The sequence below is a fragment of the Euleptes europaea genome, chromosome 3, assembly GCF_029931775.1.
Source record: "Euleptes europaea isolate rEulEur1 chromosome 3, rEulEur1.hap1, whole genome shotgun sequence".
NCBI classification, from domain to species: domain Eukaryota; kingdom Metazoa; phylum Chordata; class Lepidosauria; order Squamata; family Sphaerodactylidae; genus Euleptes; species Euleptes europaea.
The window spans coordinates 109,089,013-109,114,088 of NC_079314.1; the positions used below are offsets into that span (position 1 = coordinate 109,089,013).

General features: G+C 44.1%; 1 protein-coding gene across 1 annotated transcript in view; it reads right to left on the minus strand.

The window, feature by feature from the left end:
- The window catches only part of SLC15A5 (solute carrier family 15 member 5), a gene marked incomplete at its 5' end in the record, with an annotated part of 44,246 nt that extends 19,370 nt beyond the window's left edge, over positions 1 to 24,876 (minus strand). Inside the window, 9 exon segments of the mRNA XM_056846601.1 lie at positions 26 to 116; positions 118 to 174; positions 176 to 216; positions 5,048 to 5,116; positions 5,119 to 5,233; positions 8,778 to 8,880; positions 8,882 to 8,920; positions 23,021 to 23,243; positions 24,855 to 24,876. Coding sequence (XP_056702579.1) covers positions 26 to 116; positions 118 to 174; positions 176 to 216; positions 5,048 to 5,116; positions 5,119 to 5,233; positions 8,778 to 8,880; positions 8,882 to 8,920; positions 23,021 to 23,243; positions 24,855 to 24,876 — 760 coding nt within the window.
- Positions 24,877 to 25,076: the final 200 nt, after the last annotated feature.

Below are 25,076 nucleotides of genomic sequence, written 5' to 3' on the forward strand. Positions count from 1 at the left end.
AAATGTAGCAAAACGTTCAGCTTACAGGTGGGAGTCGCCGGCGCTTCTGCCACGCTGAGCAAGATGTATTGTGGGGCCAGATGGAGGCACGGCGTGCAGGAAACCAGAAGGATTTTTGCCCGAAAGCGTTTGCTCCACCGCAGGGAAATGTTTCCTGTGTACCCCCCAAAAACCCAGCTGCTATCACCGCCAGGGCAGCAGACACGTAACCTACAACTGTGTAGAAAAAAGCGAACAAAAACCAAGGATAAAATTGTTTATAATTCCCCTCCCCCCCAATAATGCCTGGTATGCTGGAAGAAAATGAACTGCTCCATTTGCGTTCTTGCTAAAGAATAGGCAGCTGAACCAAATTCTCACTGTGGTTCGTTTTCAAGAAGAAGAAGGGTTGGTTTTTATATTCCGACTTTCTCTAAAGGAAGAATCAAACAGGCTTACAATCACCTCCCCTTCCCCTCCCCACAACCAGGGTTGCCAACTTCCAGCAAAGGGACACTTCCGTGTGTATCAGTACGTAGAACAAAATCATACACAGAAACCAATATGCACAAGGAGTATAACAAAATGCAAAAATGTGTTACATGCTAAAAAAAGCAAGTTTAAATCAACTATATACAAACACTGAGATGCAATAATATGATTATTGCACACCAGAATATATCCAATACAGAAAAGTCTCTGACCTGCACCTGTAAAACAAGAAGATTTGAGAGAGAGTGTCAGACATGGGACTTTTATAATCATATTATTGTATCTCAGTGTTTGTATATAGTTGATTTAAACTTGCTTTTTTGGCATGTAACACATTTTTGCATTTTGTTATTCTCCTTGTGCATATTGGTTTCTGTGTATGATTTTGTACAACTTTCAGGAGGTGGCTGGAGATCTCCCGCTATTACAACTGATCTCCAAGTGATAGAAATCAGCTCCCTTGGAGAAAATGGCCACTCTATGGCATTGAAGTCCCTCCCCTCGCCAAACCCTGCCCTCCTCAGACTCCACCCCCAAAATCTCCAGGTATTTCCCAACTCGGGCCTGGCAACCCTACCCACAACAGACACCCTGTGAGGTAGGTGCGGCTGAGAGAGGTCTAAGAGAGCTGTGACTAGTCCAAGGTCACCCAGCAGGCTTCATGTTCACCAAATTAGCATCCAGTTGCGAGCTCTGGGTTGGGAAATACCTGGGGATTTTGGGGGTGGAGCCTAAGGAAGGTAGGGCTTGGGTAGGGTTGCCAAGTGTCCAGTGGTGGGGGGTAAAATCCCACCAATCCACCGGGCTGCCCGCCAGCCAGCTGATGGTCGGCGGGGAATGTGTGCATGCGTGCGCACATGCATGTATGCATCACTTTTGGGTTTACCAAAAGTGACCATAGAGTTTTAGCCAAGATGGAAACTATAGAGTTTTAGCCAAGATTGCTAGGGTGTTCACGTCGCTTCCGGGTAAACCCAGAAGTGACGTAGGCAAGTCGCACCAGGCGCACCACAGCCACGGCCCCAGAAAGCTCCCGCCGGTGAAGCTACGGGGCCTGGCAAGCCTAGGGTTGGGAACAGAAGGGTCTTCAATGTGATATAATGCCATAGAGTCCACCTTCCAAAGCAGCCATTTTCCCCAGGCGAACAGATCTCTGTCGTCTGGAGATCAGTTGTGAAAGTGGGAGATCTCCAGCCACCACCAGGAGGTTGGCAACCCTGCGAAACATTTAGCCTTATGAACTTCTGTAATATCATTAGATGACTTTAGGGCTTCAAGAAGTAACCTGAAGAGCTGCCAACATTCCTCCCTGAATGTTCTTTTCTGCAGCTCAATAGAGAGGTTTTTAAATTTTTAAATCCTGAGTAATTGCCACCTGCTGTTCCGTACGGCTTCTGCTTTGTATAAAGCTTCACAACAAATTTAATTAGGCTAATTCTAGTCAGATTAATACTTCCTGTCTTTCAGCCCTGGCTGTGCCTCATGCTATGGGGCACAGAATTAAATAGGAAGAAGACAGGAAATATTGATTTCTAAGCGTGCGTGCGCACATTTGTTTTTAAAATACATTTTCGCTGCAGGAAGGAGGGTAGCTTAAATTGGAAGAGCATTCCAGTTGTTCAATTCATGCAAATGGTTGTTCAATTCATGCAAATTTCTAAACAGAAAATGCCTGATTGTTCCTCTGTTTGAAATACATGGTAGTTAGAAATGAGGAGACCTCCAACTTTGGTTGTGAGAAATTGTGATTATTTTTTCCTGATGGTTTTTTCTTTTACTTAAAAAGGTAAAGGCATTCCCCTGTGCAAGCACCAGGTCATTACTGACCCATGGGGTGACGTCACATCCCGGCGTTTACTAAGCAGACTATGCTTATGGGATGGTTTGCCATTGCCTTCCCCAGTCGTCTTCCCTTTATCCCCAGCAAGCTGGGTACTCATTTTACCAACCTCCGAAGGCTGAGTCAGCCTTGAGCCGGCTACCTGAAACAGACTTCCACCGGGATCGAACTCAGGTTGTGAGCAGAACTTTTGACTGCAGTACTGCAGTTTACCACTCTGTGCCATGGGGCTGCCTTTCTTTTACTTAGTACTTAGTACATTTACTTAGTACATTTTTATCCCACCTTTTCTCCAAGGAGCTCAGGATAGCATACATCGGGCTCCCTTCCTCTGCTTTATCACCACATGAGTTTCATGGTGATCGGGGATTTGAACCTGGGTCTCCCCAGAGCTGCTCCCACACACTAACCCACAGGCCCCAAGCACTGTTAAATCAGTTGGCACTTTTGGAATTTTGAAATAGGGTAGCATGTGTCTCCAAAAAGTTCACAAGTTACACATACAGTGTACACTTGATTGTTCTTTGTATGTGCGTTGAGTAATTCTCATGATTAGATAGGGTTGCCAGGTCCCTCTTCACTACCAGGGGGAGATTTTTGGGGTGGAGCCTGAGTAGGGCAGGGTTTGGGGAAGAGAGGGACATCAGTGCCATAGAGTCCAATGGCCAAAGCAGCCATTTTCTCCAGGTGAACTGATCTCTATCGGCTGGAGATTAGCTGTAACAGCAGGAGATCTCCAGCTAGTACCTGGAGGTTGGCAACCCTATGATTAGAGTTGCCAGCTCTGGTTGGGTATATCTGGAGATTTTGGGGGTGGAGCCTGGGGAGGGTGGGGTTTGGGGAAGGGAGGGACCTCCACAGGATATAATGCCATAGAGTCCACCTCCAAAGCAGCTATTTTCTCCAGAGGAACTTATTTTGGTCATCTGGGGACCAACTCTAATAGCAGGAGATCTCCAAGTGCCATCTGAGAGCCAGCGTGGTATAGTGGTTAAGAGCTCTAATCTAATCTAAAGGACTCTAATCTAAAGAACCAGGAGGGTTGACGCCCTCTAAAGTCTCAGGGAGTGCACACATGAACACATGAAGCTGCCTTCTACTGAATCAGACCCTTGGTCCATCAAAGTCAGTATTGTCTACTCAGACCGGCAGCGGCTCTCCAGGGTCTCAGGCAGGGGTCTTTCGCATCACCTACTTTGCCTGGTCCCTTTAACTGGAGATGCCTGGGATTGAACCTGGGTCCTTCTGCAAGCCAAGCAGATGCTCTACCACTGAGTCTGTGGCCTAGTTGAAGGGGATTGGTTGGACTTTGCCTGCCTGGAATAATTTCAGTTGATTGCTGATAGGGAGCAACCAGAAGCACCCAGGTTTTTTCCTGCTCCATTAAATATCTTTTAGATTGTATCCTCAGGGTCAAGAAGCCAAAGAATGCCAAGAAATAGATTGCTGGGCACCATGTTGAGAATCAATACACGTAGAGTTGCCAACCTCCAGGTACTAGCAGGAGATCTGCTATTACAACTGATCTCCAGCTGACAGAGATCAGTTCACCTGGAGAAAATGGCCACTTTGGCAATTGGACTCTATGGCATTCTTCCCAAACCCCGCCCTCCTCAGTCTCCACCCCAAAAACCTCCCACTGGTGGCGAAGAGGGACCTGGAAATCCTAAATACACAGGACTGGCTCGCATGGTTTTAACAGATTTCAGCCATGGGCAGGCGTGACGGAAAGGGAGAGACAAGCACAGAGGGAGAGAGGCTACTTAACCCCTTTCCCTCCTTACCCACTTTCCTCAAAATCCAGAATCCCAAATCTGCTTTGTATATAATATTGATAAAAAGCGCTCCGCAAGAGTAACCCCCCTGTGATGGTATACGCGATTGCATTATGGCCCTTTTGGTGGGGTGCGGGTAGGATTGACAGCTGCCTGTACTCCAAGCTCCTGAGTACCTGTCATTCTGTAGAATGTGTAAAACAGAGTTGTTCAGGAGGGCATTTTAATAACAGGGAATAAGGTTGTTTATTAAATTTAGTCGACTTTAGTCGGTTTGGAGTGGTGGAGTCTGATCTGGAGAACCGGATTTGATTCCCCATTCGTCCACATGAGCAGCTCAGGCTAATCTGGCGAACTGGATTTGTTTCTCCATTCCTACACATGAAGCCAGCTGGGTGGCCTTGAGCTACTCTCTCAGCCCCACCTACCTCAACCTAGAAGCACATAATGATCAGATATTAAAGTAGTGAACAATGAAGCTATATCATTTTTTTTTTTTTTGCAATTAAGTCACATCTGGCTTATGGCAACCTCTGGTGGAGTTTTCAAGGCAAGAGACATTCAGAGGTGGTTTGCCACTGCCTGTCTCTACCTCATGACCCTGGTATTCCTTGGAGGTCTTCCATCCAAATACTTGCCAGGGTCGACTCTGGAATCTGACGAGATTAAGCTAGTTTGAGCCTATCCAGGTCAGGACATATCATTGGGAGTAATGAATTGCTTGAGACTGATGAAAAGGGGCTGGGAATTGGTTGGACGTAATTGATTGTGGTTGCATTGATATTTGATATCATTGGGGGTAATCAGATATCAATGCAAACACAATCAATTATGTCCAGCCAATTCCCATTCCCTCTTCAACAGCCCCAAGCAATTCATTATTGGGGGTGGGGGCTATTTGTGTCCCAATGGAAAATTACCATTGCTCTCACCTACACAAACCAACAATTTTTGAAAATACCAATATAAGCTGTAGGAAACCATCCACTAGTTTTGGCATTAACGAAGAGCCCATTGAGGCACTCCAAACAGGAACTTGAATAAAAAAGGGCAGGATGCTGATCACCTTCATAACCGCAATTGGAACGAGAAATCCATTCAAATTTGAATTCAAATTCATTGTCTGGAGGTAATATCCAGAAGGTATCTACAAAGGATGTGGATGTGCAAATTATTCTGCTTGCTAACCTGACGTGCTTCAATTGACAGGGCAAAGGGTCCCTCGGTTCTATGTGAACCCCATTTAAAATGACATGCTTCTTTCCAGTTTAGGTCTTTTATGCATGGGAGTTTTACCTGGGGTTCGAGGCTCTCTTGACCCCCACTTTTCTGTTCCGAATCCTAAAAATGCTATGCATGTTGTTGTTTGCCCTGGAGAAAGTCCTGGGGTTTCCGGAATATTGAACCACCAGCAAAAATCTGAAAGTGTCTGAGTTCCTGCCCCTTGAAAACGCTGCTTTGTAATTGGCTGTGGTGCTTACGGTACGAAAAAGTCAACCCCCCCCCCACAGCTTCGCACTCCCGCACTTTGGCTTATGCAGGGAAATGGGGTGATTTGACCCAAGCTGCTCTCAGGGCAGATAGAAGAATCATGTTACAACAGGATTGGAAAGACCCAGACATTGCACGGGCTGGGCACGAGGTCATCTCTAAGGGACAGAAAACTCATATATAACCCCAACGTAAAACCGAGTTGGACCGGGGGAGAAAGTAAGTCAAAGTGCCCACGCATAAAAGACCATGAAATTACAGGGATAAAAGGACCCGTGCTTGTGACTGAAGGGGACTAGCTATACAGCCCTTTTATGCAGGGACTTTTCCCCACGGTCCCCCCCCCGACTGCTTTGGGGTTTCCTTTTGATTATGCATGCCCTTGCCGCCCATCAGAGGTCGCCTCACTCTCTCCATGCATTTTGCCCATGTTTTCCAGTTACCGTTTTAGCCAGAATCTGGAAAATGCAGGCAAGGCACGCAGGGAGAGCAAGGCAACCTCTGACAGGTGAAGAAAGCACGCATAATCAAAAGAAGCCCCAAAGCAGTCGGCGGGGGTGACCATGGGGAAACGTCGCTGCATAAAAGGCCACAGTTGCAAACTCTAGCCATGTAATTAAACTTTTGGGTAACTTGCTTGATGGCATACCCAGACCCACATTCTTCGATGCTTGCTTGATTTTGTCACAGTTCTATTTAATGGGTAACAACTAATGGTGCTGTAAGTTTCACAGCAATCGGTTGGGAGTCTGTGATTACCTAAACCGTTGTGCCTGACAAAAATGAATGGGTTGTGGGCAGCTGAAACACTCATAGATAAATAAGCTGCCAGAGTGAAACTAGTGAACAGGATGTGAGCTGAACGAGGGGGCGTTTCAGCATTCCTTTTAAAAACTGGACATACACTGGGAATACAGCCCGGGTTGCCAGCCTCCAGGTGGGACCTGGGGATCCCCTGGAATTACAGCTCATCTCCAGACTACAGAGACCAGTCCTCCTGGAGAAAATGGATGCTTTGGTGGCTGGATTGTGTCATTGTATTCCACTGAGGTCCCAGTTTTCCCCAGGCTCCATCCCCAAATCTGAATGCTTCTTTACGCATGGGAGGTTTTGGCTTGGATTTGCCACTCTCTAGATGCACACTTTCCCCATCCAAATTCGGATGGGGAAAATGTGCATCTAGAGAGAGGCAAATCCAAGGCAAAACCTCCCATGCGTAAATGGCCCAGGAGTTACTTAACTTGAATCTGGCAACCCTACCCCCCCCCCCCCGCCCATTCTGCATCTGTGGCCAGGGAGGACCTGACAATACAGCACATAATGAAGTCAGCATATGACCCCAGAGACCTTGGGTTTTTTCAGCTGCTAACCAAGTAATTCAAGTATGTGGGTGCTTTGATGCTTTATACCAGTGGTTCTCAGAGTGGGCAGTACCACCCCTGGGGGGCGGTGGGATTACCTAGGGGAGCACCAAGAGGCAAAGGGGCAGCAGGGGGCACTAGAGGTGGGCCTCTTCAACTGTGTTGTTGGATAAGGTAGGGGGTTCAGGGGTTGAGTCTGTGGAACCAAGGGGGCGGTGGCCCGAAAGGTTTGGGAACCACTCCTTTATGCCACCATGGGGCAAAAGAAAAGTTTACTTTTCGGTTAGATTTAGAAATGGCTTCTTTCCTTATAGGTTCTTAATTCCAAGCAATCTGGTTTCCTAATACAGAACCTATTTTTACCTGTTGCATTATCACACCTGTGGGTTTGAATCGCTATACCATGTAAGTGCTGACGCGCTCACGATAAATGGATATTTTAGCTTTAAACAAGGAACCGAGTTTCTCTCAAATGCTTAAAAAAATCCTACCGTGATCAGAGGGGGAGAAAAATATCTTATTTTTTCTATTCCATCTACAGTTTTATATACCATTACCATATCCCTTCTTAGATTGAATTCACATGTCTACTTAAAGTGCTTTTTGAGCTCTTTTACTGGTGTGCAAGTGTGAAAAACAGAAAAGGCTGTTTTACAAGCGCTTATGCATGTGTGAAAAATAGAAAGGAAGTTGAAACTGCACTTGTACAAGCTTTCCAAATTAATTGATGGCTAAGCGGGAAGGTTGATTTACAATCACACCATAACCTTCTTGTGCTGTACAAGGCTCCTGCGATGCCACTCTGTCATCTTTTTTTCTAAACTAAAACATACTAATAAATGTTTTAGCCTTTTCTTACTGGGAAGATGCTCCTTCCGCCTTTTGATCGTTTTAGTTCTCCTTGTCGGTAACGTTTTTGTTTGATAGCTCACCATCGCATCTTCAAAGAGGCTTACAATATCCGAAATGAGCATTTGAACTCAGTGGGATCTTCTCACCTTTCCTTCTGACTTATTTATTATCCAGGGAACACAGACCTCCGAGGTTGGGGAGGGGCCTGAGCTCAGAAGTAGAGCATATGCTTGGCATGCAGAAGATCCCCGGTTCAATTCCCAGCACCTCCACTCAAAAGGGATCAAGTAGCAGGTGATTTGAAAGACCTCTGCTTGACACCCTGGAGAGCTGCTGCCAGTCTGAGCAGGCAATACTTGCCTTGATAAATGGATGGTCTGATTCAGTATAAGGCAGCTTCATGTGTGTTCATGTGAAGTTCTGGGTATTTCCCATGGCTTCAAAAATTGTGTGCTACATAGATTTTGCCACCTTGAGCCCCAGCTGCATCCTCTCAAGTAGATCATATTGATATGGTCAGCTCTCATGATTGCAACTATGGCACTGTTTGTGCCTTTTGTAAGCAAAAAGACTGGTAACGCATAGTTAAATTGTGGAGTTCCCTGTCCCAGGATGTGGTGATGGCAGCCAACTTGGAAGGCTTTGAGAGGGGAGTGGACATGTTCATGGAGGAGAGGGCTATTCATGGCTACTAGTCAAAATGAATACTAGTCATGATGCGTACCTCTTCTTTCCAGTACCAGAGGAGCATGCCTATTATGTTAGGTGCTTTGGAACACAGGCAGGACAATGCTGTCTTGTTTGTGGGCTTCCTGGAGGCACCTGGTTGGCCACTGTGTGAACAGACCGCTGGACTTGATGGACCTTGGTCTGATCCAGCAGGGCCTTTGTTATGTTCTTATGTTCTAATCTGGTTTGCCCACTGAGGTTTTTATTCCACAATGCATTTGGCCTCATCACTTAAGATCAAAGGGATCATTCCCTCACCTGCTTCACACTCATCCTATAAAGGATCTGAGAAGCAAAGAGGGGAAAGAGTCTGAAGAGGGCTTTTGTACTTTCCACCTGCGTTTTGCTGTGTTCTCCACCAGTTTTCCTTGGCATGGTCCAGCCACTTTGTGACAGTCCCACTGACATAGCGACATTTCATACAACGAGGCATTTCAGTGCCTCGGCAAAAATACCACTACAGATTAAAGGTGTTTTACAAGCCAGGCTTCTCTCCACATCCTTTTCTCCTGAAGTTCTCGGCTCCAGTGTTCTGCTCCTCCGACCTTGAACTAATCTGTGCTACTTAATTACAGTTCTCAAAAAGTCTACATAGCTCTCCAGATGACTCCCCCCCTCCCTCTCTCCATCTTTGGTCAACTGCCAATTGTCAAAATTATAGCTGGGTGAAGAAATGCAAATGAAGTTCCTCCTTGACATATGCACGGCCCACGTTTGGAGAGAAGAAGAAGAAGGCTGCCTTAAAATAAAATAGAATCATTCCTTTAAGGTCACCTACGGACTTGAATTATTGACTTGGGGAAAAAATTTTTAGATGACTCATCTTATTGGAAAGAGCCAAAACAAGGTTATAAACGTGGCTATTAAGATGAGGGAGGGGGGAGAGACCCTGACAGAATAATACTCGAGGTAGGTAACCTTGTCTAAAAAGAGAGATGGAAGACATTATACTACTAAAAAAAATAGCGTATATTAGCTGTGAAATGGCAATACAGTTGGACTTGGAAATCTTAGTCCTGATCTCACTGGGTTAGATCTTTACTTTTACTTTTGTTACAGTCTTGGACCAGTAAAATGCATATTCACAAATATAAAACATTCAAGTGAAGAAGAAAACAATTTTCGACCGGGCAACACCGGAAGACTAATTCATGATAATAGTGAGACCGTTTTACCACTGGTATAATTCCAGTAACAATGGAGTCTATAAATAAATCTATAAAAACTAAAATAAAATACAGTAAAAATATGAATATAAAATTTGAATTTAGATTCATTTAACATTTTTTCCATTGTACTTGCGGCGAACTTTATATACAAAAGCAACATTACTTGTGACCTGTGAATTTTTATCAGACATTAATGGATCCAACACATTGATACCAACATCTACTGGATGGTCCGAGGTGTGTGATTCTCTGATTGTTGATTATCATGTGTCTTGGCAGTCACTGTGCAACACCATATATTTTAGTCTTAGATTAGTTCATAATCTGTAAAACAGGAACAATACCATCTTGCCATTAGGATGCTATAAACAATAAATATCGCAAAGGGCTTTGCACTTATACGTAATAAGCTGCATAAAGGGTAGTAAAATGTCAAGGGGGACCTGGTAATAGGGTTGCCAACCTCTAGGTACTAGCTGGAGCTCTCCTGCTCTTACAACTGATCTCCAGCCGAAAGAAATCAGTTCACCTGGAAAAAAATGGCTGCTTTGGCAACTGGACTCTATGGCATTGAAGTCCCTCCCCTCCCCAAACGACTGCAGCAGCACCATCCTGCCTGTGTTCCACAGCACCTAATATATTCGGCATGCTCCTCTGATCCTGGAGAGAATAGGTATGCATCATGACTAGTATCCATTTTAACTAGTAGCCATGAATACCCCTTTCCTCCTACAATCACTTCCCATACCCTATGCTTTCTGGAAAAGCAGAACTCCATTCCAACTTCTACATGAAAACCTCACGTATACAGGATAATTTGAGATATCCCTGTGTGTTAATTTGAACAGCCCACAAGTGTTTTTTTTTTTTTAAAGGAGCATCTTATTTTAATATAAAAACCGCAGATGCCAAACTACCCCCCTTAGAAGAGGTATTCCCCATTCTGGCCCAAACAAGAGAAGATGCCTCTTCCAAGAAGAGGCTCGCCACAGCATACCCATGCATTGTCTCGAAAGAAAGCATGCTTTCTCCTGTCCCTTCAAAACTATCATTTGCCTGTGCAACTTTATGCAAATGCAGCAAATTAACAGATTAAAACCCATGAAATTAATCAACTTTGCTTTCCTTAAGCATGCCAACAGCTCTAATTCTGAAATGGGCTGAGAGCTCCGTAAGTTAAGGTCAAGAGTGCTTAAGGTCTCCACAGGTAGGGACCTAACCTTTCAGCATGGGATGCCTCGAGAATACAGGAACCCCCAAGTTGGTTTTAACTCTGAACGAAACTGTCTCTCATCTCGTTAGAGAAGAGAACGACTGGGGCCGAGTCAGAGGACTCCATCTGCGTGCTGAGCCTCGAGGAATACGGATGGCAGCCAAAGGACAGAAACCATGACAGATCCAATTTGAGTGGATTTAGTACTGCTGAGAATCCTCTGGCAGCTGTCAAGGATGCAAGCAGAACACCCCAGTGCCAGGAATTGAGATTCCCATTCACCAAGGTCACCTCCCCTCCCCTCCCCAAGCCCTGAGAATTGCAACGGAAATTATTTTTTAGCCCGTTTTTAAAACATTTGAGTCAAATGAAGCTGTGGGAGTTATCCAGTAAGGTTTCGCTTAAAGAAAAAAAAGAGTATTAAATCTGCCAACAAGGAAATTAACAGCCTCCTTTGGCTCCAGAAAACGAAGAGAACTTAACATGCTCAGTTGATAAGAGCAGAGATTTGAAGCAGAAGAAGGCACTGCAACAGCAAGAAAAAATGATGTGACAATTGCCCCATTGAAAGGGGCGGTGGCTCAGCGGTAGAGCATCTGCTTGGCATGCAGAAAGCTCCAGGTTCAATCCCTGGCACCTCCAATTTAAAGAATCAGATAGCAGCTGAAGTGAGAGACCTCAGCCTAAGACCCTGGAGAGCTGCTGCCAGTCCAAGTAGACAATATTGACCTTAAAGGATCAAGAGTCTGATTCAGTATAAGGCAGTACAGTTTCCCTCCTTTTTGCTGAATTGCATAGTACCATTCCATGCCACAAGCCCCTCCCCACAGCAACCAATGAGATAGAAGAGGGGAAGCAGAGAAACTGGTCGCGGTGATGACATCATGTCACTTAACTCATTAATGCCTGTAACCCAGGAGGAGCGGGGGACAGAACTCTGGATAACCACTTTTGGCAGTAGCCAGGTGTTCAGGGTTTGTCCAGTTCTGTCCTTAAACTGCTTATTGAACCGATAGGGGAAGCACTTCTGGGCTAATCATCATACAAAGCATAGTTAAATTGTGGAACTCCCTGCCCCAGGATGTGGTGATGGCTACCAACTTGGAAGGCTTTAAGAGAGGAAGGACATATTCATGGAGGAGAGGGCTATTCATAGCTACTAGTAAAAATGGATACTAGTCATGATGCATACCTATTCTCTCCATGATCAGAGGAGCATGTCTGTTATATTAGGTGCTTTGGAACACAGGCAGGACAATGCTGCTGCAGTTGTCTTGTTTGTGGGCTTCCTAGAGGCACCTGGTTGGCCACTGTGTGAGCAGACTGCTGGACTTGATGGGCCTTGGTCTGATCCAGCATGCCCTTCCTTATGTTCTTATAACTTATGCAGCACTTTTTGAACTTCAACATCGGTGCAGGGAGACAGAATGACTGTGAAACCAGTTTAAGTCTGTAGTGTGGACAATCCCCCACAGGAGTATAAGAAGAGCCCTGCTGGATCAGACAGTGGGGCCATGTAGTCAAGTGTGCTGTCTCACACAGTGGCCAATCAGTTGCCCTGAAAGGCCAAGGAACAGCACAGAGGCAAAGGGCTTCCCCTGATAGCCCCCAGAGAACGTTCGTTCAACTAGGAACAACTTGCTGGTGGTCCCTGGCCCAAAGAGTGTATGGCTGTTCTTGGCCAGAGCCAGAGCCTTTCTGGCTTTGGCCTCAGCCAGGTGGAACCAATATAATTTTTTTTTATCAACAATGTTGGAAAGTTAGCAATAACTTTCAGCTCAACTTTCAGGTTCTTGGTTTAGTTCAGGTTGAGTTTTTTTCTTTTTCTTCCCTTTTTGCTTGTTCCTTTGGGTATGTTGGACCCCAAAATATTGGTATTCCTAATATTCCCAATAGTCTAATACCAATATGGTATTCAGATTTGAGGTTTTTGTTACAGGAATCTGAATTTTTCAGGTCCATTATTCCTTATGGGGAAACTTTCCAGGTGGCTGGGAAGGGGTTGTTTTTGAAGGTACAGGTATCAAAACTTCAGTGGAGCTGCTGGTGCCTGTCCTTTAAATAACCTCCAAATTTCAATTAGATTGGACCAAGGGGTCCAATTCTATGGCCTCCTGAATAGGGTGCCCCCAGCCATCCTCCATTATTTGTTATGAAGGAAAAAAAGAAAAAGGAAAAAAAAAAAAAAACCTCCAGGCTGCTTCCAGGCAAAAGCTAAGCCTGCAATCAGCAATCACAGGTCAAATCATGCCTCCCATGGAAGAACTAACACAACAAACCCAACAGAACCATTGCAGAACCCAATATTTCCTGTAGAACCACAAGCCAATGTGCCAAGCCAAACAGAACCAAAATCAAACCAGAGAATCTCTGCAGTGGAAACTGGACGGAGAGGCACTCTTGCAAGCCCAGCAGAACCCATGGCAATGTGAAGAAGCCCAGAAGAACATAGGGGCACTCCGGCAGTGCAAGCTCAACACAAGTAATGCCAAACCAGAGAATCTCCACAGTAGAAACTGAGGGTGGGGGTGCACTTTTGCAAGCCCAGCAGAACCAACTGCAATGTGCAGTTAGGGAGGACCTGTGGCTCAGTGATAGAGCATCTGCTTGGCATGCAGAAGGTCTCAGGTTCAATCCCTGGAATCTCCAGTTAAAGGGACTAGGCAAGTAGGTGATATGAGCTCTGCCTGAGACCATGGAGAGCCACTGCCGGTCTGAGTAGACCATACTGACTTTGATGAACCAAGGGTCTGATTCATGTGTTCATGTGCACAAGCCCAGCAGAACCCTGACGCGCGCAGCTGAGCTGGAATGCAGGAGTATACCTGGCAGCAATTCAGTCCACACCAGGACAGCTTTACACAATTTATTTACAATATTTACAGTCAGGATACAGTTCTCTCCAACAAACGGCTCCGCCAAACATCTATTTTCTCTCCACCACACTTCTGTACATATATCATGGACTTATATACATTTACATCCATACAATTGACCAATCATATACAATTGCTGTGTCATGGTGAGTCATTCTGGAAATTCCCTTCTCAGGCTGCTCACGCCACCTAAACCTGTTCTGGCTGGCTTAGTCACATGACACTAGCTGTCACTTTAGATCAGTCTAATCTATGTCCAAACTGCTGACTAGTTACACATTACATATGTTGTCACGCCTCCCTAGTCAAAGTTAGACATACTCAATTTTTTCCTCAGAACTTGAAATTTTTCTGCAGATAAACATTTTGTGAAAATATCTGCCACATTTTCATCAGTGTTACAATACTGTAATTTTACATATCCATTGCTCATGGCATTTCGTACATTCTGATATCTTATGTTAAAGTGCTTACTTCTGGTACGCACACCTTGATCCTGTGCTAGTTGTTGTGCTGCAGTATTATCACACATTATCTTTATTGGTAGTTGACAGTTCACATTTAAGTCTTTCAGCAATTGCATACACCACTCTGTTTGAACTATGCAGTCACTTAATGCTGAATACTCCGCTTCACATGAACTTGTTGACACATGAGTCTGTTTTATGGACTTCCATTGTATCAATGCTCCCAATACATATATCACATACCCTGATGTAGATTTCCCATCAATGTATTCACCCCAACTAGCATCACTGTAACATTTCAAAGCTGTTTGGTCATTTGCCTTTAGCATCAGTTTGTGTGACATTGTCCCCTTTAAGTACCGGAGAACTCTTTTAGCTGCCACCCAAACCTTCTGATAAGGACAAGCTAGTTTTCTGCACAACCAATGTATTGCAATACATATATCAGGCCTTGTCCAACAACAAATATATAATAGTGATCCCACTAAAGATTGATACAGCTGTTTGTGCTGGAACAATTCACTATCCGGCTCTCTATTATAGCTGGTTGTCATAGGGGTTGTAACTTCATGAGCTTCACTCATGCCATACTTATTCAGTAATTCACTGATTTTGGTTTCTTGGCTCAACTCAAACCAACCATCTGCATTTCTTGTTACATGCACTCCCAGGTAGTTTTGAATTGGCCCGAGATGCTTCATTTTAAATGATTCCTGTATAGTTTCTTCAAACCACTTTAACTGTTCTTTTGTATGATATATTATACACACATCATCCACAAAAATGAGTAAGTAACAGGTTTGATTATATATACTTATACTATACAGACAAGGATCTGATACACTTTGTTTAAACCCTTTCTTAGTCAAAGCATATTTCAAACACATATTCTAGGCATGTCCTGATTGCTTCAACCATACGCCTTGTGTAACCTTAGCACTGTTTGTGTATTTTGACACTCAAATCCAGGAATTTGCTCTAAATACAGCTCTTCCTTTATGGGTGCATTTAAGTAAGCTGTGTCAAAATCAAAATGATTCACAAACATTCCCTCAGTTACTGCTTTGGTTAATGCTATTCGAATTGTCTCCATGCGAATAGTGGGTGCATATGATTCATAACAATCCTGCCCTTCAATCTGCGCAAAACCCCTAGCTACAAGTCTTGCCTTGCATTTGACATTGCCATCCGGCAGGTTTTTGAGTTTATACAGCCATCGACATCCCAAAGCTTTTCTGTCAGTTGGTAACTCAGACAATGAAAACACCTTATTAGACACCAAAGAGTTATATTCCGCCTCCATAGCTCTCAGCCAAGCATTTTTCTGTTCAGTATCCATAGTTAACATCTCATTGTAACTATTTGGCACCTTCACAAATACATGATTTACCACGCCATACCTCTGAGGGGGGATACCTTTTGTTGATCTAGAGGATACCCTAGGTAATTCCCTCTGATCTGTACCTTGGTCTGCACTTTGCACACTCTCTGAATCTGAATGCACTTGTGCCTGTACCTCCTGCTTTATTTCTGGCATATTTTCTGTTTCACTATGCATAGGCAATAACACAGTAGATGGTATTTCATTTTCACGTACCTTGGCCCAATTAGCATCCTCACAGAAATTAGCTGATCGACTGAAACTCAGTGAATTGTCAGCAAATCTGTAAGCTTTCATTCCTGTTTGATATCCCAGAAATGTTAACTTTTTGGCCCTGGCACCACCTTTTCTACATTGCTTCAGTGGGATATTAACCCATGCCTAAGAACCAAAAATCCTGATATGATCCAAGCTAGGATTTTTACCATATAAAGCCTTATAGGGAATATTATCAGTTGCACTGGTCCAAAATCTATTCAATATATAGCATGCATTCTTGGCTGCTTCAGCCCAAAACACCATAGACATTTGTGCATCAGCCAACATTGATTTGATCATGGTTTGCAATATTCCAGCCTTTCTTTCGGCCACTCCATTCTCCTGTGGCATGGCCACGTTAGCAACTCTATGTTCTATCCCTTGGGCTTTAAACCACTTATCCAGTTCACCAGACATGTACTCCCCACCAAAATCACTTTGGATTTTACAAATACTATGCCCTAGTTGTCTTTGTACATTCTTTGCCCACATTTTTATTGTTTCACACACTTCTGATTTTTTCACCAGTGGGTACACCCATGTAAACCTTGTGGCATCATCAACTAAGACAAGCAGAAATCTTCTCTTAGAAATGCTATTTGGGAACGGGCCCACTAAATCGGTGTGTACAATCTTTAAAGGAGTATCAGACATTCTTTCACTTTTCTTGGCCACTGGATGTGCTTTTGACTTGCTTTGCTTACACACATCACAATCCAGATATGTCTTACAGCCTTCCACTTTCTCTTTGCCTAACAGGGCAAGAGTTTTATTTAAAGTGCCCCAGCCAATGTGAGCTAACCTGCGATGCAATAAATGAATGCATTTGTGATGGGGACTCTTATTTGTAACAGCTTGTGCTTTAACTGATTTATTCCCAAGCACATATACACTGTCTGTGAGCTTTCCCACTGCCATCACCTTGTTCTCTTTTAGAATATTTCAGCTCTTATCCTTAAACGTTACACAGAATCCAGCTGCATCTAAGACACTTATACTAAGTAAGTTTGTCTCTAGGGAGGGTATGCAGAGAATATTATCAAAACAATGATCTAGACACTCAAACATCACACTCCCTTGGCATGTTACAGTAGCTGAACGTCCATCTGCCAAACTTACATGTCCCAAAGACGATTGCTGTGAGTTCATTAACAGTTTCTTATCATTTACAAAGATAGCTGAAGCTCCAGAGTCGATAATCCATGTCTCTTGCTTGCTGTCTGCTGCCAATCTCACCACTGTTGCTTGCTGGGTATAGTTGGATGAAAGTTTCTTCCCTCCTCTGCTTTTCTTTGCTGCTGGGCAAAATCTTTTCAAATGCTCTGTAGATCCACAGGTAAAACATCTCCTCACATGCTACATTTCCCGGCTTACAGGTTTCAATGACCTTGGGCCTGCAGCTGCTGTGATAACTTGCTTCTGACTTGGCACTGCTCCCGGTCTGGACGACTGCCAACTCCCTTTGCTGATAACGAGACTCTTCTTCAAGCAGTCTCCCAGTTACATACCCCCACGTTAATTTGGCCGCGTCAACGGATTCCAACGCAGATATGAGCGGGCCAAATCTCTCAGTCAGGGAGCTTAACACAATGAAAACTTGATCCTGGTCAGGTATTTGTTTTCCCCTCTGTGCCAGCAATTGGAAATAAGTTGCAAGTGAATTTAAATGAGCTCTCACCGTCGGTTGAGGCTGTATTACAGTCCTATAGAGCCTTCTCATCAGAGATATCAGGGAACCGGCTGTGTCTTGTACATAGACAGTTTTTAGGCTATCCCAAGCCTCTTTTGCCGTGCCCTTGCCTGCCACATGGACTAGTTGGTCATCAGCCACGCTTAGAATCACCGTTGCTAATGCCTTCTGGTCCTTTAACAGTTCATCTGCAGTAGGAGCTTGTGGGGGAGAATCTACAAACGTCCATAATGACTCCCGTTTGAGATAATACTCCATTCTTAGCGACCATACGGTGTAACTGTCCGCAGTCAGTTTATCCACCATCAAGGTAAAATTAGCCTGTGCCATGGCTTTCTCGCTCACCGGCAGCTGCTGATTATTCACCTCTGGTTCCTCCGCTGACTTGCTGTCAGACTCAATAGATGTGTCTTTGGACTGTGTTTCCAGTTCCTCAGCGTCACTGGCTTCTGAAGACATTCATCAAGTAATTGCTCACCAACTCCAGTAGAACCTCCAGCTCTCAGTGCAGTCTATCTGGGCCCATAACCCTGATGCGCACAGCTGAGCTGGAATGCAGGAGTATACCTGGCAGCAATTCAGTCCACACCAGGACAGCTTTATACAATTTATTTACAATATTTACACAGACAGGATACAGTTTTCTCTAACAAACGGCTCCGCCAAACATCTATTTTCTCTCCACCACACTTCTGTACATATATCATGGACTTATATACATTTACATCCATACAATTGACATATACAATTGCTGTGTCATGGTGAGTCATTCTGGAAATTCCCTTCTCAGGCTGCTCACGCCACCTAAACCGGTTCTGGCTGGCTTAGTCACATGACACTAGCTGTCACTTTAGATCAGTCTAATCTATGTCCAAACTGCTGACTAGTTACACATTACATATGTTGTCAAACCCATGGGCATTCTGGCAGTGCAAGCTCAACAGGACTAATGTCAAACTAGAGGATCTCTGGAGTGGAAACAGAAGAAGGTATTTTGCAAACCCAGCAGAATTAATGGCAATTTACATAATGCCCAGCAGAGCTCAGTGCCACTTTGGCAATGCAAGCTCTCAACAGGACTAAGGTCAAACCAGAGAAGAACAAATCCAAGAACTGAGCAGTGACTAACACTGTGAAAACCCAGAAGGGAACACAAAGCAACTCTTGTAAAGAAGGGAAAAAAACACCTCTGGAAACTGACAAAGAAACTTGAAACTGATAGAAGCAGCCTGGCAAGCTCATAGGACTCCCCTGAGATGCAAAAACAAGGGGAAGGGGGGACACTCTCTGGGAGCCTACAAACACTAGCTCACAATCTTCCTTGTAAATGCCCAATATTTACAGGATTTTTTGAGACTGTTTTTTATTTTGTTTGTTTCAATGAAATTGTCAGCCCAGTGTGCTGCAGTGATGAAAAAAAAAGGCAGACTCTATGTTGGGAATCATTAGGAAAGGGACAGAAAATAAAGTGTAGCTTCATTCGGAATACTGTGTGCATTTCTGGTCACTGTATCTCAAAAAGGACATAGCAGAACTGCGAAAAGTACAGAAGGGCAAACCAAGACGATTAGGGGGTTGGAACAGAATGAGTCTGGGACTTCTCAGTTTAGAAAAGAGACCACCAAGAGGAGACATGATAGAGATTTATAAAATTATGCATGGGGTGGAGAGAGTTTAATTAAGGGATTTCTTTCTAGTTGTTTATAGTCTGCTTACAAAGTTGCCAACTTTGGGATGGGAAATTCCTGGAGATATGTTGGTAGAGCCTGGAAAAGGAAACATTTGGAGTAGGAGGGGCCTCAGAAGGGTATAATGCCATAGAGTCCACCCACCAAAGCAACCAGTTTCTCTATAGTCCGTTGATCAGTTGGAATTTCAGGAGATCTCCAGGCACCACCTGGAGGTTGGCAACCATATCTTCTTAGGATTGCCAGTCTGAACCTGGCAACCATCAGGAGTGTTGGGGGAAGGGGATTTGTGTGATGACATCACTTCCTGGGAAAACCTGAAAGCCATGGTGGTAGCTCTAGGAATCACCGGAAACTCTATGGCAAAACCACAGAATTTCGAACCAAGCCTAGGACTACTGCCATTGCTTCCGGGTTATCCCCAGAAGTGACATCATCCCCCTTAATGCTAGTCTGAGCAGTGGCAGGTAACAGGACCTCTGGGACAGGGGCTCTCCCACCTCAGCTGGGGGCTTGGCAGTCTGAGCTCTGTTTCTAGTCCAAGGATTGATTTATTAACATCATCATGCTAGCCTGCCCTGTTATATGTTTTTATGGCCTGCTTTTTTTAAGACCACCTTGGCTTCTTTTTATTGATCTCTATTTATTTATTCTACAAGATGGGCTTGTTTTACTGACTTGTTTTATTGCATGATTTGTTTATTGCCTTGATTAGTTTGATTTTATAGGTTTAGTTGTGAGGCGCCTCCAAAAGGTCTGGAGAGGCAGCATACAGATTTCCTTAATAACATAAAGAATGTGTTTCCTACAATTGTACACACCAAAGCCAAAGTCCGAGCCTCGTTTTGTTAGATTTAAGATAATAAATGAGTTCTTCCCTCAAAGTACAATAGAAATGGATTTTTATCACTTGCCAAAAGCCCCAAGCAACACCCCATATGTATCACTCCAAGGATAACTCTTATAGGTATTACATCTCCTTTGTAATCAACGCCAGAATTGTCACTTTGATTAAATAAAAACTCTAAATTACTGGGACCGCAGGACAATACATTCTCCTGAGCTCTCTTTCAGATTGGGCTTCAGCCTTAATTCTCTAAAGTCTCCTTTAATCAAAATGATGTTGCTAATTAAGGATTAAAATCCCAGAATTGAATTTTTTTTTTAAATGAGGGTTTTTCTCTCATGCTCGTCTCCAGGCAGGTCAAGGAGGAAGAAATTTGCTTCAAGGAATCAAACTGTATTTTCACCTTCAGTAAGGCTGCAGCATTCATGAAACCTTTGATTTAATCCAAAAAATGGAGATATCAACATAATTAGGGGCGAAGAAAGGAGGATATGCTCAGTAAATCATCCCCATAGGAAGGGAGTGAATACATTTACCATTGATTATTACATTATCAGTATTAAAATCGGCAGAGTTTCAGCAATAAAGCAGTTTTATTCCTGTCAAGTTTGGGTTTTTTGCAAGTCTACCGTCTTTGAGAGGTGAACAGGCTGAGGTTGGGCGCTGAGCCAAAGTCCAATAACCAATTCTGAGGCAAAAACAATGTCAGGTGACAAACATTGCGGCTAGAATCCCAACTTATCAGTTATCAGTGGGAGTTTACCTGTTTATCCCCTCTTCCATCTTACCCTCACAACAACTGAGGTAAGTTAGGCTGAGGGAGAACAGCTGGTCCAAGGTCACCCAACAAACTTCCCAATGAGCAGGGATTTGAACTGGGTTTCCTGGTCTGAGGCAAACACCCTAATCCCTAGGGTTGCCAGCTCTGGGTTGGGAAATACCTGGAGATTTTGGGGGGTGGAGCCTGGGAAGAGCAGGGCTTGGGGAATGGAGGGACTTCAATGGGGTATAATTTCATAGACTCCACCCTCCAAAACAGCCGTTTTCTCTAGGGGTTGTCTGTAATAGTGAGAGATTTCCAGGTGCTACCTGGAAGTTGGCAACCCTGCTAACCCCTGTACCATACTGAACAGAAGAACATAAGAAAAACCCTGCTGGATCAGACCAAGGCCCATCAACTCCAGCTGTGGCCAACCAGGTGCCTCTAGGAAGCCCACTAACAAGAGAAACCAGAGAAGGAGTGGATAATGTTTATTTACTTAGATGATTTTTCTATGCTTCTATTACCATGAAAGAACACGCTCAAGAAGAATTTTTTTTTAAAGCTAAAATGGACAAATGCAATTTTATCATAAAACCAAACAGACATCTGAGTTACCCTGGCTCTGGCAGACCGGGTCTAGTTAAACTGCAGATTTTTTTAATCAGGTAAGCATTTTTTTAAAATCTGGAAAACACTAGGAAAAAAGGGGTTAAGCCGCCCCTCTCCTTGCTGTTCCTCTGTTTTGAATTGCAGCCTGCAAGGCTGCTTTCCCTTTTTAAAATAGGGAAGGGGGGGTGGAAAGAGTTACAGAAATGGATATCATGAGCAATGCAGCCATATGCGGTATGCCTAGCTAATCCCTTGTGATCCATGTGGGTGTTACTCAAATACACCTGTGTTGGTTTAAAGGCTCATTCCTGCATGAAATCTCCAGCATTAAAGGCCCAGGGAAAGAGAAAGGATTACACAAGCAACATGCAGCAGGGAGACCATGGGTTGGATCCAGACTAAATTGGCAATTTCTACCCATTTCCACTTACGAACATAAGAACATACAAAATGCCCTGCTGGATCAGACCAAGGTCTATCAAGTTCAGCAGCCTGTTCACACAGTGGCCAACCAGAAAGCCCACAAACGAGATGACTGCAGCAGTATTATCCTGCCTATGTTCCACAGCACCTAATATAATAGGCATGCTTTTCTGAGACTGGAGAGGATAGGTATGCATCATGACTAGTGTCCATTTCTGACTAGTAGCCATGGATAGCCCTCTCCTCCATGAACTTGTGCACTCCCCTCTTAAAGCCTTACAAGTTGGCAGCCATTACCACATCCTGGGGCAGGGAGTTCCACAACTTAACTATGCATTGTGTGAAGAAATACTTCCTTTTGTCTGTTTTGAATCTCTCACCCTTCAGCTTCAGCAGATGATCCCGTGTTCTAGTATTATGTGAGAGGGAGAAAAGCTTCTCATTGTTCGCTCTCTCCACACCATGTATAATCGCATAGACCTTTATCATGTCATGTTGTTCTAGGCCTTTGATTCTTTTGGTCGCTCTTTTCTGCACCTTCTGAAGCTCTGCAATTTCCTTTTTTAGGTGTGGTGACTCAAAAATACTGGGTCAAGGGGTCCAATTTTATAGGCCCCCATTTTTCCTCCAATGGAAACAATGGAGGATGGATGGGGCACCCCCTTTGGGGCCCCATAAATTAGACCCCCTGACCCAATCTTTACCAAACTTGGATTTTCTTCTGAAGAGAATCACCAGCACCTATGCTGAAAATTTGGTGCCTCTACCTTAAAAACAGCTCCTCCAGAGCCATGGAAAGATTTCCCATAGGCTATAATGGAGCCAAATTTCTTTGGATTCCCGAAAAAAACCATGCCGGTATGAAAATTCAGGAATATTTGGGATTCCCGAAAATGTTTCAATATACCTGAATTTTCCCAATTACTTTTTGTTTTTTGCACAACCCTACTTGTCATTCAAGGTGCCATATTTTAAAAAGAAACACACCCAGAAGCTCTTTCAGATGCCCCAAAAGTCAACCCAGAGCTGCATTTTACAGGGTTTTTCCCAACACCGAAGAGGATTTGTCAAACACCATTCCCACCCATTATTCGTCTCTGACCGCAATGCAGCTAACCTGTTGAAAAATGACAGAAGCTCCTTTGGTCCATGTCCTTCAAGGTTGTATGCGCACAAGGGACACACAATAGCGCTAATGCCTCCTGAGCCCAGAGAAGTGGCAGACAATCCAACGTAGAAGCGTATCTTCTGCTCTTTTTTAGCCAAGGTGCGTTGGGTATAGAGTTTGCCTAGGTAAAAATCTTCAAAGGGAGAGGGAACAAGTGGCAAAAGGGCTGTACCTGCAATAGGAAAGACAGATAGATAAGACCAACACAGTAAGAGGGAGAAGACTGAGTAAGTGCCACGCTAGGCCAACTCATATTTTGTCCGGGATGTGGACAATGATCAGGCCAGATGACATAGGTTGACAAGCCGTGTGAACAAAAGACCAAGGAAGGCGCTTCAGGATAAATGGAAACTATTACTCATATTGTTCTCAAAACTAGGTCTGAGGGTCTGTTAACATTTAATATTTTTAATGCATATTACTTGGAATTACTTACTTTGGAAATGGGTTGAAAGTTCTTTGGAGGCGGCTTGATCTTGACGCCAGCGTAAGCGCTCTCTTATTGCGGGATAAGAGGCACCTACACAGGTGGTGGGGGCAGTTCCGTCGGCGCCAGGGTGCCACAGAGGTGCACACCGTTCCCCCACCACTGCAGTCTCTTCGGGACCTAAAACCTGGAAGAGAAAAGTGGTGCCTGCATGGGGGGGGGGGGCATTCCCGAGGGCAGAGCAGACATTAGTCAGCTTCCTAAGCCCCTCCAGTCTGGGAATGTCCCCTCCACCAACAGCGTTACCTTGCGGTTTTCAATGGGGGAAAATAGATTTTTAAAAGGCTTTTTTTTAGCCCTTTGGTGGCCGGGAAACCTCTTTGGAGGTGGTGCAGCGGCACCTTGGCCGCAAAGCTCCGGAATTAGCTACCCATCTCTTAACTCTAGTAAAAAAATATTTCACTTTCTCATTTAAAGTAATTACTGGGTTCATATAGAGACAAATGGTATGCAGAGATAAATAGATATGAATAGATATAACTGGAGATATCATAGAAATAACTAAACGAGGTTATATATTCCCTCTGTCGGATGAACTGTCCTCAATATGACATAACAGATGATTAGTTAGGCTATTCTTACATTTTGTAACTCTTTTGAAATATAGAGATTTTTTTATTATATATTATAAGCTTGCTCTTGTTATTTAATTATGTCCTTGGTATGAGCTTGTTAAATATCTTTATGCGTAGTAAAAATCCCAGGTTTTATCTATACTATCTGCTTTAACTATTTTTCTAATTTTTACTCCATGTATTTTTATTACATAAAATAAATCAATATAGAAGAAGAAGAAGAAGAGTTGGTTTTTATATGCCGACTTTCTCTACCACTTAAGGGAGACTCAAACCGGCTTACAATCATCTTCCCTTCCCCTCCCCACAACAGACACCCTGTGAGGCAGGTGGGGCTGAGAGAGCTCTAACAGAGCTGTAACTTGTCCAAGGTCACCCAGCTAGCTTCGTGTGTAGGAACGGGGAAACAAGTCCAGTTCACCAGATTAGCCTCCACCACTCATGTGGAGGAGTGGGGAATCAAACCCAGTTCTCCAGATCAGAGTCCACCACTCCAAACCACCGCTCTTAACCACTACACCACCAGATGACGAAGGGAAGCTTTCAACCAAGGCAAGATGTTGACTGGCTTGGCCTGTCCCTTTATTCTCAGCATCTGATAATAGGGTGAGGAGGTAGAATTCTTTCCCCCCTGACCTGGACAGCCCAGGCTAGCCTGATCTCGTCAGATCTCAGAAGCTAAGCAGGGTCGTCCCTGGTTAGTATTTGGATGGGAGACCACCAAGGAAGTCCAGGGTCACTATGCAGAGGCAGGCAATGGCAAGCCACCTCTGAACGTCTTTTGTCTTGAAAACCCTACGCCGGGGTCACTGTACGTCCGCTACAACTTGATGACACTTTACCCACAGGTAGAAATTTATTGTAAATAGCCAATGGCTATTACAGTATAACAAAAGCCACTGCCTAAGTAGTGATAAACAGTAATAAAACAGAAGTCATAAAA